The sequence below is a fragment of the Salmo trutta genome, chromosome 24, assembly GCF_901001165.1.
Source record: "Salmo trutta chromosome 24, fSalTru1.1, whole genome shotgun sequence".
In the NCBI taxonomy this organism is placed as follows: Eukaryota; Metazoa; Chordata; class Actinopteri; order Salmoniformes; family Salmonidae; genus Salmo; species Salmo trutta.
Genome location: NC_042980.1, coordinates 2,360,018 through 2,375,818, shown reverse-complemented (window position 1 = coordinate 2,375,818; position 15,801 = coordinate 2,360,018). Strand labels below are relative to the sequence as shown.

Genomic DNA, 15,801 nt, shown 5'->3' with positions numbered 1-15,801 from the left:
ACAATTATTTTAAGAATTATAGATACAGAACTCCTCTATGCACTCGATATGTCCGATTTTAAAATAGCTTTTCGGTGAAAGCACATTTTACAATATTCTCAGTAGATAGCCCGGCATCACAGGGCTAGCTATTTAGACACCCACCATGTTTAGCACTCACCAAAATCAGATTTACTATTAGAAAAGTTTGATTACCTTTGATGTTCTTCGTCAGAATGCACTCCCAGGACTTCTACTTCAATAACAAATGTAGGTTTGGTCCAAAATAATCCATAGTTATGTTCCATCAGCGACGTTTTGTTCGTGTGTTCTAGACACTATCCGAATGGTAAATAAGGGTCGCGCGCATGGTGCATTTCGTGACAAAAGATTTCTAAATATTTCATTACCGTACTTCGAAGCATGTCAACCGCTGTTTAAAATCAATTTTTATGCCATTTTTCTCGTAAAAAAGCGATAATATTCCGACCGGGAATCTGCAATTAGGTAAACAGCCGAAAGAAAATCCAATTTGTAAGTCGCTCTGGATAAGAGCGTCTGCTAAATGACTTAAATGTAAATGTAAAATACAGCACGGGGTCGACTCGTGCACGAGCATGAAGCCCTTTGTCCGCTGATAGACCACTTAGCAAAAGCGCTCGTGTGTTTCAGCCAGGGCTTTGAATTATGTCATTCAGCTTTTTCCCGGGCTCTGAGGGCCCATGGAAGCCGTAGGAAGTGTCACGTAACAGCAGAGATCCTTTGTAATGGATAGAGAGAATCAACAAGGGGAAGAAATGGTCAGACAGGGTACTTCCTGAACAGAATCTCATGTTTTGGCCTGCCAAATGAGTTCTGTTATACTCACAGACACCATTCAAACAGTTTTAGAAACTTTGGAGTGTTTTCTATCCAAAGCTAATAATTATATGCATATTCTAGTTTCTGGGCAGGAGTAATAATCAGATTAAATCGGGTACGTTTTTTATCCAGCCGTGAAAATACTGCCCCCTATCCATAACAGGTTAACTTCTTTGGGCTATGTGGGACGCTAGCGTGCCACCCGTGGCGCACCCTATCAACAGCAGGTGCATTTCAAGAGCGGCAAATTTGAAACCAAATAAATGTCAAAATTCAAATTTCTCAAACATACAACTATCTTACACCCTTTGAAAGATAAACATCTCCTTAATCTAACCACGTTGTCCGATTTCAAAAAGGTTTTACGGCGAAAGCATAAAGTTAGGTTATGTTAGTAGAGTACATTGACAATAGCTGTGTGTAATGTATTGTCAATTCAAAGACAGGCGTCACCAAAACCATAAAATCAGCTAAAATTATGCACTAACCTTTTACAATCTCCATCAGATGACACTCCTAGGACATTATGTTAGACAATGCATGCATTTTTAGTTCTATCAAGTTCATATTTATATCAAAAAACAGCGTTTTACTATGGCGTTGATGTTCAGGAAATCGTTTCCCTCCAATAACCGGCAGTCAAGTCATCACAACGAAATAATTAATTAATATTAGAAAACATTGGTAAAATATTATATTGTCATTCAAATAATTATAGATTTACATCTCTTGAACGCAATCGACTTGCCAGATTTAAAAATAACCTTACTGGGAAATCACACTTTGCAATAATCTGAGCACTGCGCCCAGAAAAATACGCTTTGCAATACAGACTAACCGCCATGTTGGAGAGATCTAAAATCGAAAATACTATGTAAATAATCCATTACCTTTTGATTCTCTTCATCAGATGTCACTTCCAGGAATCCCAGGTCCATAACGAATGTAGTTTTGTTCAAAAAAGCTTATCATTTATGTCCAAAAAGCTCCGTGTTGTTAGCACATGATCTAAGCCAGCCGGACTTCACTTCACTTCACGAACGGAAAAAATATATTTACGTTCGTTCAAACATGTCAAACGTTGTATCGCATAAATCATTAGTGCCTTTTTTAACCAGAACATGAATAAAATTCAAGGCGGACGATTGGGTTCTCTTTTAAAACGTATTGGAACGAGAGTACCCAACATGAACTCGCACGCCAGGTGTCTAATCGGCCATCACCGTTCCACGGCTCTTGTTCGGTCAGATCTCAGAGTAGAAGACTCAAAACACTTTGTAAAGGCTGGTGACATCTTGTGGAAGCAATAGGAAGTGCCAAAACATTCATCAGCCCCTTTGTTTTTCAATGGCATAGGCTTAAAGTCAATTCAACACATCAGGTATCCACTTCCTGTCAGAATCTGTCTCAGGGTTTTGCCTGCCAAATGAGTTCTGTTATACTCACAGACACCATTCAAACAGTTTTAGAAACTTTAGGATGTTTTCTATCCAAACCTGAACAATAATATGCATTTTCTAGCTTCTGAGTTGGTGTAGGAGGCAGTTAAAAATGGGCACATATTTTTTCCAAAATTCTCAATGCTGCCCCCTAGCCCGTAGAGGTTAACCCACCGTACCTAGGCCGTCATTGAAAATAAGAATGTGTTCTTAACTGACTTGCCTAGTTAAATAAAGGTCTAAAAAAATTAAATTTCAAGAAATTCAAAAATCGGCCAAATCAGCGTCCAAAAATACCGATTTCCGATTGTTATGAAAACGTGAAATCGGCCCAAATTAATCGGCAATTCCGAATAAAATCGGTCGACCTCTTGTGTAAATAAGTATGTGTAAATAAGTATGTATGTATGTATGTATGTATGTATGTGTATATATGTATATGTGTAAATAACTATGTATGTGTATATGTGTGTATATATAAATGTGTGTGTGTGTATGTATGCATATATGTGTATATATTTTTTGTGTGTATATGTGTATGTGTATATCTACTTGGAAAGTAGAGCTGTGTTGGCCGTTTCATGTGAGAGACAGCTGCATCTATCTCGGTACTGCGTTCGGTTTTGTCAGTGGAGAAACCTTCTAGTGTAGTGAGGCGTCGCCCAAACGTGTCGACCGTTACTTGAAAGTCGTCAATGGAAGTTTGGTTAGGTGCCAGTGAAGTGCTGGCTACTCATTTGTTTAGCTACCTCAGCTACAAGCGTGGTCATAGACAAGGCCTGCGTCTCTGCAGGAGGGCTGGTCGCGGCAGCCATTTTCAGTGTTTGCGTAGTTGGTTTGGCCTTCGATGTGTTAGTCGTAGCATTTCTCTTCGGGTTGGTCTTGCTCATGGTACCATGTAAATTGATAAGAACAATATAACTTAACTAATACATCCCCATAAAAACTAACAGCGGCATTTAAAAATTCAAACGTCTTCTTACATCGCTCGACCGGAAGTCACCAGTTCGACATTTGTTGCTTGCATGTCATGCTTAAGTTGACTAATCTTGCCAATTAAAAAACCTTTAAACTAGTTGCCAACCTCAGGTTTTTTGATGAATGAGCCATCTGTTTCAATGAATGATCAAGCTGAGTTGGCCCTTTTTTCCCAAAAGTTCATTTCATTTTCTCCAAAGCTTTTTACTATCATTCTTTATATCATTTGTTTGTTTCATAGTGTAGTTTCTTTTTCTTTTTGTGCTGTTCATTCACATGATTTCTCAATTTGCAGTCGGTTTGCCAATCGGTCATGCAGCCAGAATTATTTGCCATTCATTTTGCCTCATCCCTCTCAACCATACCATTTTTGAATTCCTCATCAATCCAAGGGGATTTAAGTTTTTAGTCATTTTGTTAGTGGGTGTAACCAATTTCATAATTTTTTCAAGCGCATCATTTGGTTGCTCCTCATTACACACCAGCAAATGTTATTTACATCATCAACATAGGAATCCCTACAAAACCTCTTGCCGGACCTCTTACACACTCAATTAGGTCCAGACTTTGGAACTTTGGTTTTCCTAGATATGGCTACTATATTGTGATCACTACATTTGATGGATTTGGATACTGCTTTCAAGCTAATTTCTGATCAATACATATCGATGATTTCATTCCTGTACTATTTTTAACTACCTTGGTAAGTTGACTGATAACCTGAACCAGTTTTCAGGCACTGGTTACAGTTTTGAAGCTTTTTCTGAGTGGGCAGCTTGAGGAAAGGCAGTCAATATTTACAGTTGAAGTCGGATGTTTACATACACCTTAGCCAAATGCATTTAAACTCAGTTTTTCACAATTCCTGATATTTAATCCAAGTAAAAATGATCTGTCTTAGGTCAGTTAGGATCACCACTTTATTTTAAAAATGTGAAATGTCAGAATAATAGTAGAGAATGGTTTATTTCAGCTTTTATTTCTTTCATCACATTCCCAGTGGGTATGAAGTTTACATACACTCAATTAGTATTTGGTAGCATTGCCTTTAAATTGTTTAACTTGGGTCAAACGTTTCAGGTAGCCTTCCACAAGCTTCCCACAATAAGTTGGGTGAATTATGGCCCATTCCTCCTGACAGAGCTGGTGTAACTGAGTCAGGTTTGTAGGCCTGCTTGCTCGCACACCCTTTTTCAGTTCTGCCCACAAATTGTCTATAAGATTGAGGTCAGGGCTTTGTGATGGCCACTCCAATACCTTGACATTGTCCTTAAGCCATTTTGCCACAACTTTGGAAGTATGCTTGTGGTCATTGTTCATTTTGAAGACCCATTTGCGATGCGACCAAGCTTTAACTTCCTGACTGATGTCTTGAGATGTTGCTTCAATATATCCACATAATTTTCTCACCTTTATGATGCCATCTATTTTGTGAAGTGCACCAGTCCCTCCTGCAGCAAAGCAACCCCACAACATGATGCTGCCACCCCCGTGCTTCACGGTTGGGATGGTGTTCTTTGGCTTGCAAGCCTCCCCCTTTTTCCTCCAAACATGACGATGGTCATTATGGCCAAACAGTTCTATTTTTGTTTCATCAGACCAGATGACATTTCTCAAAAAAGTATGATCTTTGTCCCCATGTGCAGGTGCAAACCGTAGTCTGACTTTTTTATGCCGGTTTTGGAGCAGTGGCTTCTTCCTTGCTGAGCGGCCTTTCAGGTTATGTCGATATATGACTTGTTTTCCTGTGGATATAGATACTTTTGCACCTGTATCCTCCAGTATCTTCAAGGTCCTTTGCTGTTCTTCTGGGATTGATTTGCATGTAAAGTACGTTCATCTCTGGGAGACAGAACGAGTCTACTTCCTGAGCGGTCTGACGGTTGCGTGGTCCCATGGTGTTTATACTTGCTTACTATTGTTTGTACTGATGAACGCAGTACCTTCAGGCGTTTGGAAATTGCTCCCAAGGATGAACCAGACTTGTGGAGGTCTACACTTTGTTTTCTGAGGTCTTAGCTGATTTATTTATATTTTCCCATGATGTCAAGCAAAGAGGCACTGAGGGTAGGCCTTGAAATACATCCACAGGTACACCTCCAATTGACTCAGAGGATGTTAATTAGCCTATCAGAAGCTTCTAAAGCCATGCCATCATTTTCTGGAATTCTCCATGCTGTTTAAAGGCACAGTCAACTAAGTGGATGTGAACTTCTGACCCACTGGGATTGTCATACAGTGAGTTATAAGTGAAATAATCTGTCTGTAAACAATTGTTGGAAAAATGACTTGTGTCATGCACAAAGTAGATGTCCTAACCGACTTGCCAAAACTATAGTTTGTTAACATGAAATTTGTGGAGTGGTTGAAAAACGAGTTTTAATGACTGCAACATGAACTTCTGACAACTTCAACTGTAGGTCACCCAGAAATATATACTTCTCTGTTGATATCACATACAGTATCAATCATTTCACACATTATCCAGATACTGACTGTTAGCGCTTGGTGGTCTATAGCAGCTTCCCACAAGAATGGGCTTTAGGTGAGGCAGATGAACCTGTATCCATATTACTTCAACAGTACTTGACATGAGATCCTCTCTTAACTTTACTGGAATGTGGCTCTGAATATAGACCGCAACACCAACCCCATTGGCATTTCTGTAGATGTAAAACCATGTATTGGTATCTAAGTGCGTTTCAGAGATAGTCAGTATATGAATGTCATCTGTTACTAGCAAGTTATTGATTTCACAAACCTTTGTTTCTTGTTTCTTATGTTAAGGTGGGTGATATTTAGCACTTTTCTGTGATGCCTGATTGTTTTGATTTCTTTACTGAGCGGCTTATCAGAAGTAGACAAGACAGAGAGATTTATGTTTGAGCTGATGGTGCAGGGTGAGCTGCACACAGCACACTTCCTACTTGGGCACACCGCCTCAGTGCTAACAGTATAACTCTGGTTAATAGACAGACGATTACTGTGTACAATAGCTATAGGATCGACAGAAGCATTCAGGGGACTTAGACGGACATAATCTAGCTGAAGGGCTTGACTAACCTCTGCCCCCGCACATTGACTCTATACCGGTAGCCCCTGTATATAGCCTCGTTAGTTATTTTGTTGCTCCATAATTTTTTGTTTTTCTATTTTATTTTGTTTCTTTTTATTTATTTATCGTTTACTTCAGTTTATTTAGTAAATACTTTATTAACACTTATTTTTTCTTAACTGCATTGTTGGTTAAGGGATTGTAAGTATTTCACTGTAACCTATTCGGTGCATGTGACAAATACAATTTGATTTGTTGTTTTTAGTCCCACCCTTCAGCTCCACTCATCCCCTCCAACACCATTACTTTTTTATTTATATTAGCAATTCGCTACCGGTCAAATATTTTAGAACACCTACTCATTCAAGGGTTTTTCTTTATTTATACTCTTTTCTACATTGTAGAATAATAATGAAGACATCACAATTATGATATAACATATGGAATCATGTAGTAAGCAAAAGGTGTTAAACAAATCAAAATATATTTTATATTTGAGATTCTTCAAAGAAGCCGCCCTTTGCCTTGAAGACAGCTTTGCACACTCTTGGCTTTCTCGCAACCAGCTTCATGAGGTAGTCACCTTTAATACATTTCAATTAACAGGTGTGCCTTGTTACATTTACATTTTACATTTACGTCATTTAGCAGACGCTCTTATCCAGAGCGACTTACAGTAGTGAATGCATACATTTCATACAATTTCATACAATTATTATTATTTTATTTATTTATTTATTTATTTATTTTTTTTCTGTGCTGGCCCCCCGTGGGAATCGAACCCACAACCCTGGTGTTGCAAACACCATGCTCTACCAACTGAGCTACAGGGAAGGCAAGTTCTTTCCTTAATGCTTTTGAGCCAATCAGTTGTGTTGTGACAAGGAAGGGGTGGTATACAGAAGATAGCCCTATTTGCTAAAAGACCAAGTCCATATTATGGCAAGAACAGTTCAAATAAGCAAAGAGAAACTACAGTCCATCATTACATTTACATCCTCAGAAATGGCAGCCCAAATAAATGCTTCACAGAGTTCAAGTAACAGACACATCTCAACATCAACTGTTCAGAGGAGATTGTGTGGATCAGGCCTTCATGGTTGAATTGCTGCAAAGAAACCACTACTAAAGGACACCAATAAGAAGACTTGCTTGGGCCAAGAAACATGAGCAATTGACATTCGACCGGTGTCCTTTGGTCTAAAGTCCAAATTAGAGATTTTTGGTTCCAACCGCCATGTCTTTGTGAGACGCGGGGTGGGTGAACAGATGATCTCCGCATGTGTATTTCCCACCTTAAAGCATGGAGGAGGTAGTGTTATGGTGTGGGGGTGCTTTGATGGTGACGCTGTCTGATGTATTTATAATTCAAGGCACACTTAACCAGCATGGCTACCACAGAATTCTGCAGCGATACGCCATCCCATCTGGTTTGGGCTTAGTGGAACTGTCATTTTGTTTTTCAACAGGACAATGACCCAACAGACCTCCAGGCTGTGTAAGGGCTATTTTACCAAGAATGAGAGTGATGGAGTGCTGCACAAGATGACCTTGCCTCCACAATCCCCCGATCTCAACCAAATTGAGACGGTTTGGGATGAGTCAGACCGCAGAGTGAAGGAAAAGCAGCCAACAAGTGCTCAGCATATGTGGGAACTCCTTCAAGACTGTTGGAAAAGCATTTCAGGGGAAACTGGTTGAGAGAATGCCAAGAGTGTGCAAAGCTGTCATGAAGGCAAAGGGTGGCTACTTTGAGGTTTCTAAAATATATTTTGATTTGCTTAACACATGATTTACTACAGCTTACTACATGATTCCATGTGTTGTTTTGATGTTTTCACTATTATTATAGAATGTAGAAAATAGTAAAAATAAGAAAAGCCCTTGAATGAGTAGGTGTGTCCAAACTTTTGACTGGTACTGTATTTGAAGTATTCATCAAAATAACATGAATCCAGGTTGATTTAGTTGGACCTTTATGATTCTGCCATGTAGGCTTAGTTGATACAGGTTTAGCTCAGAGCAAATACCTTTCAACGTATCTGACACTGGTGTCCTCCAATCAATATTAAAATCAACCAAAATGAATAGTTCATATTTGCCATACTTAAATGACTGCTTTCATCCAAACTGCTTGCGCGTCAATGAACTGCTGCATTGCCAGGCACTGCTGCATTGTCCCGCCTCTCCCATATCCTCATTAGATTTTAGAAGCATATACCCATGAGGGTGACAGCAATCTAGCTAGCTAAATGTCCATGAATGTTTCATGTGTTTTGACCTGCATGTCCTGATCACGTCTGTTGTGGATGGACAAAATCAACATGCGGACGCACTTAAGATATATTGTTAAGAGAATATGAGGGAGGGTGAAACACTCCTACTAGTGTCAGCTGTTTGTTATGACCAAGGCCCACATTAAGAACAAATTCCTTAGGGACAGAGGCAGCAAGAGATACAGAACCACTTACATTTCCCTTGGTAAATATCACAACACACCCACCTCTGCCAATTCTGTCCGATCTGTAAACATTATAACCAGACAGACACATCAGAGTCCAGCACAGAATTATTCAACTATGTCTTAGAAATTACCAGAATGTCCACTTTGGATTGAGAAGCCAGAATTTCCATGAACAAATCGAAGACCACATCTGCGGGATTTTAGGTCAGATGGAGTCTCTAATACAACATTACTATGATCAATAGTTAACCCCTTATTTGAAAATACCTTGGGATTGATTTGAATTGATATAGGTACAATATGGTCAAGAACTGAACCATTGGGCCTATGCCTCAAGCGAGGATGTGGGTTAACCGGGTTACCTGTTGCGGGCCTGCAGTATGATGACAAGGCTGATTTAATTTACGTTTGGGGTTACTTGAGTGGAATTTGGAGTGTTAATAAGTCCATTTCTCAGTGCAGCCTTGAAATGCGAGGATAGAGTCCAGGCACCAAGATGATTTGGATGGACCCCATCCTCTCTGTAGAGCACCTTATGTTTTCAAAAGTTATCCACAATAGTAACTCCAGCAGAGTTACAGTAGACTCGTTGCCAGTCGTGTTGTACGGACAACCTACTGAATCTTTCCATGCCACGATTCAGTGATCGCATTGGGCCTTAAACAATTGGATGCTTGTTGGAGTCTTTCAGAGTTCCAATCAGTTCTTAAAAATCCAGTTTTCAGCTGTTCCGAGTTAGCTATCCTAATGTCATTAGATCCCACATGTACTATGACTGCGACAGCTCCCGTGTTCTGGCGTAAAAACGGTAGGAAGCAGCCTTGTAATGTCCTGTACCCGAGCCCCAGGATAGCACAATGTATTTGCCCTGGGAACTGAGTGGTTTCTCAGCATAGAGCTGCCGATTTATAACGGCTGGTGAGATTGCAGGAGGTCTGGCAGTTTTTGCACCTTGAACCTAACACAAAACCCATTGTGGCTTAAGGAGGAGCCGGTGCATCAGACACCCTCAAGGTCCGGTGATCCGAGGCAGAATAGGGGACGATAGCCCTGGAACCTTCGAAGCCAGGAGAGCTAATATTTTCGGCAACTGGATTTGAGTTGGGCTTCCCAACGCCGAAGTGCCCCACTCGCCACAGGTTGCTTCCCTCCATTTGGCCTATGGCAGGTGACGTGCTTCCATGGTTGCGCAGCTGGAATGGTGACAGTATCGGGAGTGGGAGACTTCTTCGGGGAGGGGTCCCTGGAAGGTGTTGGTGTTGATACTCTCAGCACGGCGTCCAGCCTGTGGTGTAGAGATGGTAGGCAGGGTTGGCTTTCCCCAGTAGATTGTGCAAGTTCTTAATCTGTTTGCTAAGAGTAGCCACTTCTCTATAGTCCTCAGCGAGTGAACAGTTGAAGAGAGCTTAGTATATACAGCTCCTGCAACGCACAAAGTGCACAATTTTTCCTCTGTATGGCGAAGCCTCCTTGAGAAGAGACACAGCAACTCAATCCGTGTCGCAGAGATAATGATTTATAGGCAGAGTAAAAAAATAATGACAAAGTGAAAACAGGTTTTTAAACATTTTTGCAAATGTATTAAAAATAAAAAACAGATACTTTATTTGCATATGTATTCAGACCCTTTGCTATGAGACTAAAAATTCAGCTCAGGTGCATCTTGTTTCCATTGATCATCCTTGAGATGTTTCTACAACTTGATTGGAGTCCACCTGTGGTAAATTCAATTTATTGGACATGATTTGGAAAGGCACACACCTGTCCATATAAGGTCCTACAGTTGACAATGCATGTCAGGGCAAAAACCAAGCCATGAGGTTGAAGGAATTGTCTGTAGAGCTTCGAGACAAGATTGTGCCACTTCTATGCTTAAATAACTGGAAATCATTGGTTATTCCATCCATCTAGCAGAGCAATCTGTCTACTGCTGTGTTGCCCTACTGCTGTCTGTGCCACCCATTCTTCCCAGTTAAGCAAAGCAGGGCCTGCAGGAGGGAAAACACTGACCAACCACCAGCACTGGGAGATCCTATAATTCCCAAACAACAAAATATACTGTAGTATGGACCTATCTGGATGCCTAAGTGACAGATGGAAATACAACCATGTTTGTGGGATAGTTTATTTGGATCCCCAATCCCCATTTAGCTGGAAGCTGCTCTTCCTGGGGTCCGCAAAAAACAAACATTAGGCCTACATAGTAATACTTATAGGAAATTATAGGTGAGGTATATGTTTACGTGAGCTTGTTTGTAATTATAACTGCTTGTGTGTTTACCTTCTCTAAATGCCAGGATCAAGTTCGTTTTGACTAAGTGTATGTCTTTGCCTCTGTGTCTGTGTATGGGTGTCGTATTGTAGGCCCTGTAAGATAGTTTAGCAGAGCTAGCTAGCCAGGCCCTAGTCTAGCCTGCTGTATCACTGAGAAGGCCGTAATCACTACTGCTGGCTTTATCTGCAGATTACCCTCTCTGTTCCAGCCAGCCAGAGGAGCCAATGTAAAAATAGGAGCAGTTGACCTGTGACTCAACACACACACACACACACACACACGTTACAGAGGGTCAAAGATCATACCCCCAAACATGCTAACCGCTCCTGTTATTGATAATGGTGAGAGGTAAGCATGTCTTGGGGGTAGGATTTTTGACCCTCTAACTTTCTCACTCATCATTGTTCACGATTCATTCAGGATTATCTATAATCACGTCCTCTGCATCCAATTTTCTGTCATATGTTAGTGTTTAGAGTTTGTTATAACCAATTTATTGATGTGTTTATGATATGCTGTAGCTCAGGCCCTATTGTGCCCTATTTCAAAGGGATTCGTTTTGCTGGTGGAGGACGGGTAATGTAATTATGTGCACGAGCACAAAACACCACATCTGTCATTTTTATATGGCAGGAGAGTAACAATTCCAGCCAGAATAATGCACTGTGTTTTGTCGAACTCCATGGTCCTCTGATAATATTAGTCCCTTGCGAATCGACATCCCTGTATTTTGGGATAAATGTCTGAGTTTGACAGGTGTTGCTTGTTGTTTGCGCAAGAAAACAATAACTGATTAGCTAAATTGAACTAATTGCTGTGCATAAGCTATATATGATTGGACTACCAATTTCATAGTGAATGCTTTTGTTTATGCGTTTTGTGCGTATGAAATGTGTATTGTCAAATGTATCAGTCAAAAATATTGAGCCTATTTAATGCAACCCTTACTGTTAAATGATCGCAAAGCAGCATGCAACTGACCTAAATGTTTGGAAATTACAATTGAACTTTGTCATCCATAGCCTTAAAATGCATCTCAAGTGCAATTGCACTGTTTAGCTCACAACTGAAGGCTGGGGTGCATTTAGGACGTACTGCGGATTGCTAAAATATCCTAATGATTATGATCACACTTCCTCAATTCTAATAATATTGCGACACTATAGAAAGATGGTTTGGTATGGTTTAGAAACTTGGGAACCAAGTTGGAGTTATCAGTGTGTCCCTGTCACCTGGACATGTTGAGATACTGTATCTTCCGTCATAACTGTAAATTCGTTGGAGAAGAAAAAAAAAATCCTTTCCGAATCGTCCTCTGGAATAACGGGCATTCTGGAGTAAAATTACATAACCAATGTCCTCTAGTAATACTAGTCCTGTGCGTCTAGGTCTTTGGTCACATGCATGCAATGCATACATGTGTCATGTTAAGAGAGCAAGGGTTGACGGAATAGGGAATGTTATTCTTAAACAAATGAGGGATTTCGGTAAAATTACTTTTCAGTCAGAAGTGGCTCTGACTATGTCCAGAATTGTAGTTTTTACACTAGCTAGTACATTTTGGGCTTAATAGTTGATACGTCATTAGAAAAAGTTTTTTTTTTTGCGACAGTTCCTATTAAAATATTTTCTCTCTCTCCCCTTGCCTCTCTCTCTCACCCCTCCTCTCCTTCCTCAGATCTACTACACAGGGAAGTACCAGAGCCTGGGCATCAAGCAGGGTGGTCCGTCGGCAGGTAAATGGGTGGAACTGCCCATCACCAAGTCACCTAAGATCGTCCAGTTCTCGGTGGGCCACGACGGCTCGCACGCCCTGCTGGTGGCAGAGGATGGCAGCGTGTTCTTCACTGGCTCCGCGAGCAAGGGAGAAGATGGAGAGTCCAGTAAGTATGGATGTGAACACAAACCTACACAGACAAGAACACGCGTAAATTACAGCACACACACCAATAAGTCATGATATATGATTATTCATGGGAGAGGGAAGGGAAAAGGCACTGTATTCAGAATAATCTCCAACCAACTTTGTGTGCCTCTTGCATAGAGATGATTCTCTGTTTTGCTTCTACTCTACAGCCAAGAGCAGGCGCCAGCCGAAGCCCTACAAGCCCAAGAAGATGATGAAGCTGGAGACCAAGACGGCGGTGAACACGGCCTGCAACAACGGCAGCAGCAGCATCGTCACCAAGGATGGAGAGCTATACATGTTTGGCAAGGACGCTATCTACAGTGACAGCACCTGTGAGTGGGATAGAGACTAGGGAAAGGGTACATTTGGGTTGTGTTGGCTAGTGCAAATGTTAATTTGTGTTAGTGATGCTGATGAACTTGAGTGGGACAGAGAGAGGGTTAATCTGGGTAGGGATCATTTGTGCAAATGTTCACGTCTGAAATATTACAACATGGATATCAAAGTAAGCTTTTGAAAAGCCATGTTGGTTTGATAAGGGTCTTTTATAGCCTGGAAATTCAGCTCAGTTTAGTGAAATGTACCATGATTCAGTCAGGATAAGGCTAGGTCTTTAACAGTCACTATACAGTATCAATGTTTTCTCCTTTCTCTTGTGCCCCCTTCAGGCCAGGTGTCAGACCTGAAGGGTCACATTGTAACCCAGGTAGCCATGGGGAAGGCCCACACCTGTGTCCTGACTAAGAGTGGCGAGGTCTGGACGTTTGGGGTAAACAACAAGGGCCAGTGTGGCCGAGAAACAGGGGCCATGAACCAGGCGGGGAAAGGTAACATGCATGACGGACACACACATGAGCATGCACGAGCACACAAATTACCACACAACACAAACAAACTTTAATATACCGTATTGTTATAAGAATTTTATATCTTGATGATAATAATCAATAATCAATTCGCCTTGACTAATTCCCAAGGTTTGTAAGACAATGGGTTCAAATAATTAGGCAAGGACTCAGCTTTCTGCAAAAGGTTTCTGTAGCTTTATTCAGAGAACGTTCTGGCGTCAGGATAACAAAACAGTCATTATATAGTTCTTGCTTACTTACGCACATGCATTTACACACAATCCGTTGGTGACCTGCAACCCCCATAAACTTCTCACACTGTTTATCACCTTCTGGCTCAGCCTGTTCCTTTCCTTCAAGGTTAGGAACTCTCTAAGGTTTTACTCCCTTGACCATCTGCTTCTCTATCTCTCTATACTAATTGCATACACACATTTCTTTCCCTCTCCAGTGACTAATAATTCATCATGGTTTATTGATTCATTTACCTTTATTAGATAATTCTCTTATCACGTATGCACACCAAACACCTCTTTCTTTGCGTGTATAAATTGTGTATTTTGCGTTTATCACCCATTCATGTAAACATCTTCCCTACCCCCTGTAGCATTTGGCGTGGAAAGCATGGCGACGGCCATGGATGAAGACCTGGAAGATGAGCTGGAGGAGAAGGAGGAGAAGAGCATGATGTGCCAGCCGGGCATGCACAAGTGGAAGCTGGATCAGTGCATGGTGTGCACCGTGTGTGGAGACTGCACCGGCTATGGAGCCAGCTGTGTCAGCAGCGGACGGCCTGACAGAGTACCCGGAGGGTAAGGAAACTTGACGAAGAGGCAGACACACACACGCACACACACACACACACACCCACCATTCACTAGTTGGTTTATCTTTGTTAAGAGAAAGTACATTTATGGTTGGGTCTACGGGCGGCAGGGAGCCTAGCAGTTAAGAGCGTTGAGCCAGTAACTGAAAGGTTGCTGGTTCGAATCCCCGAGCAGACTAGGTAAAATATTCTGTCCATGTGCCCTTGAGCAAGTCACTTAACCCTAATTGTTCCTGTAAGTCGCTCTGGATAAGACCGTCTGCTAAATGACTAAAATGTATGTTTTCATGATTAGGGTTTTTTGGCACGTCTACTTGCTAGTGCCTTGTGCTCTGTCTTTACAAATCAGTAAGCTGAAGACCACACTATTTACCAAGAGTTTTCATCTATATTTTTCGTAGCTGTCTATTTACCACCACAAACCGATGCTGGCACTAAGACGGCACTCAACGAGCTGTATAAGGCCATTAGCATACAAGAATATGCTCATTGAGGCAGCGCTCCTAGTGGCCGGGAACTTGAATGCAGGGGAACTTAAATCCATTTGACCTCATTTCTACCAGCATGTTAAATGTGTAACCGGAAGATAAAAAACTCTAGACCACCTTTCTCCACACACAGAGACGTGTACATAGCTCTCCCTCACCCTTCATTTGGCAAATGTGACCATAACTCTATCCTCCTGATTCCTGCTTGCAAGCAAAAAATAAAGCAGGAGGTACCAGTGACTCGGTCAATACAGAATACAGACTGGAATATGTTACAGGATTCTTCCGATGGCAATGAGGAGTACACCACATCAGTCACTGCTTTCATCAATAAGTGCATCGATGACGTCGTCCCCTCAGTGACCGTACGTACATTCCCGACCAGAAGCCATGGATCACAGGCAACATCCGCACTGAGCTAAATGCTAGAGCTGCCGCTTTCAAGGAGCGGAACTCTAACCCGGATGCTTATAAGAAATTCTGCTATGCCCTCCGATGAACCATCAAACAGGCAACTTCTCAATACAGGACTAAGATTGAATCGTACTACACCGTACCTACACTCGATTGAATCGTACCTACACTCGACGCAAACTATTACGGACTACAAAGGGAAGCACAGCCGCAAGCTGCCCTGTGACACCAGTCTACCAGACCAGCTAAATGACTTCTATGCTCG

The 15,801-nt window shown here is 41.4% G+C and overlaps 1 protein-coding gene across 19 annotated transcripts in view; it reads left to right on the top strand.

The window, feature by feature from the left end:
• LOC115160590 (E3 ubiquitin-protein ligase MYCBP2) overlaps positions 1 to 15,801 on the top strand; it is a 342,793-nt gene that overhangs the window by 102,394 nt on the left and 224,598 nt on the right. For all 19 annotated transcript variants that reach the window (XM_029710772.1, XM_029710779.1, XM_029710778.1 and 16 more), the window contains exons 12-15: positions 12,730 to 12,934; positions 13,128 to 13,292; positions 13,629 to 13,787; positions 14,416 to 14,620. In XM_029710772.1, coding sequence (XP_029566632.1) covers positions 12,730 to 12,934; positions 13,128 to 13,292; positions 13,629 to 13,787; positions 14,416 to 14,620 — 734 coding nt within the window. The remainder of the gene's footprint in view (positions 1 to 12,729; positions 12,935 to 13,127; positions 13,293 to 13,628; positions 13,788 to 14,415; positions 14,621 to 15,801) is intronic.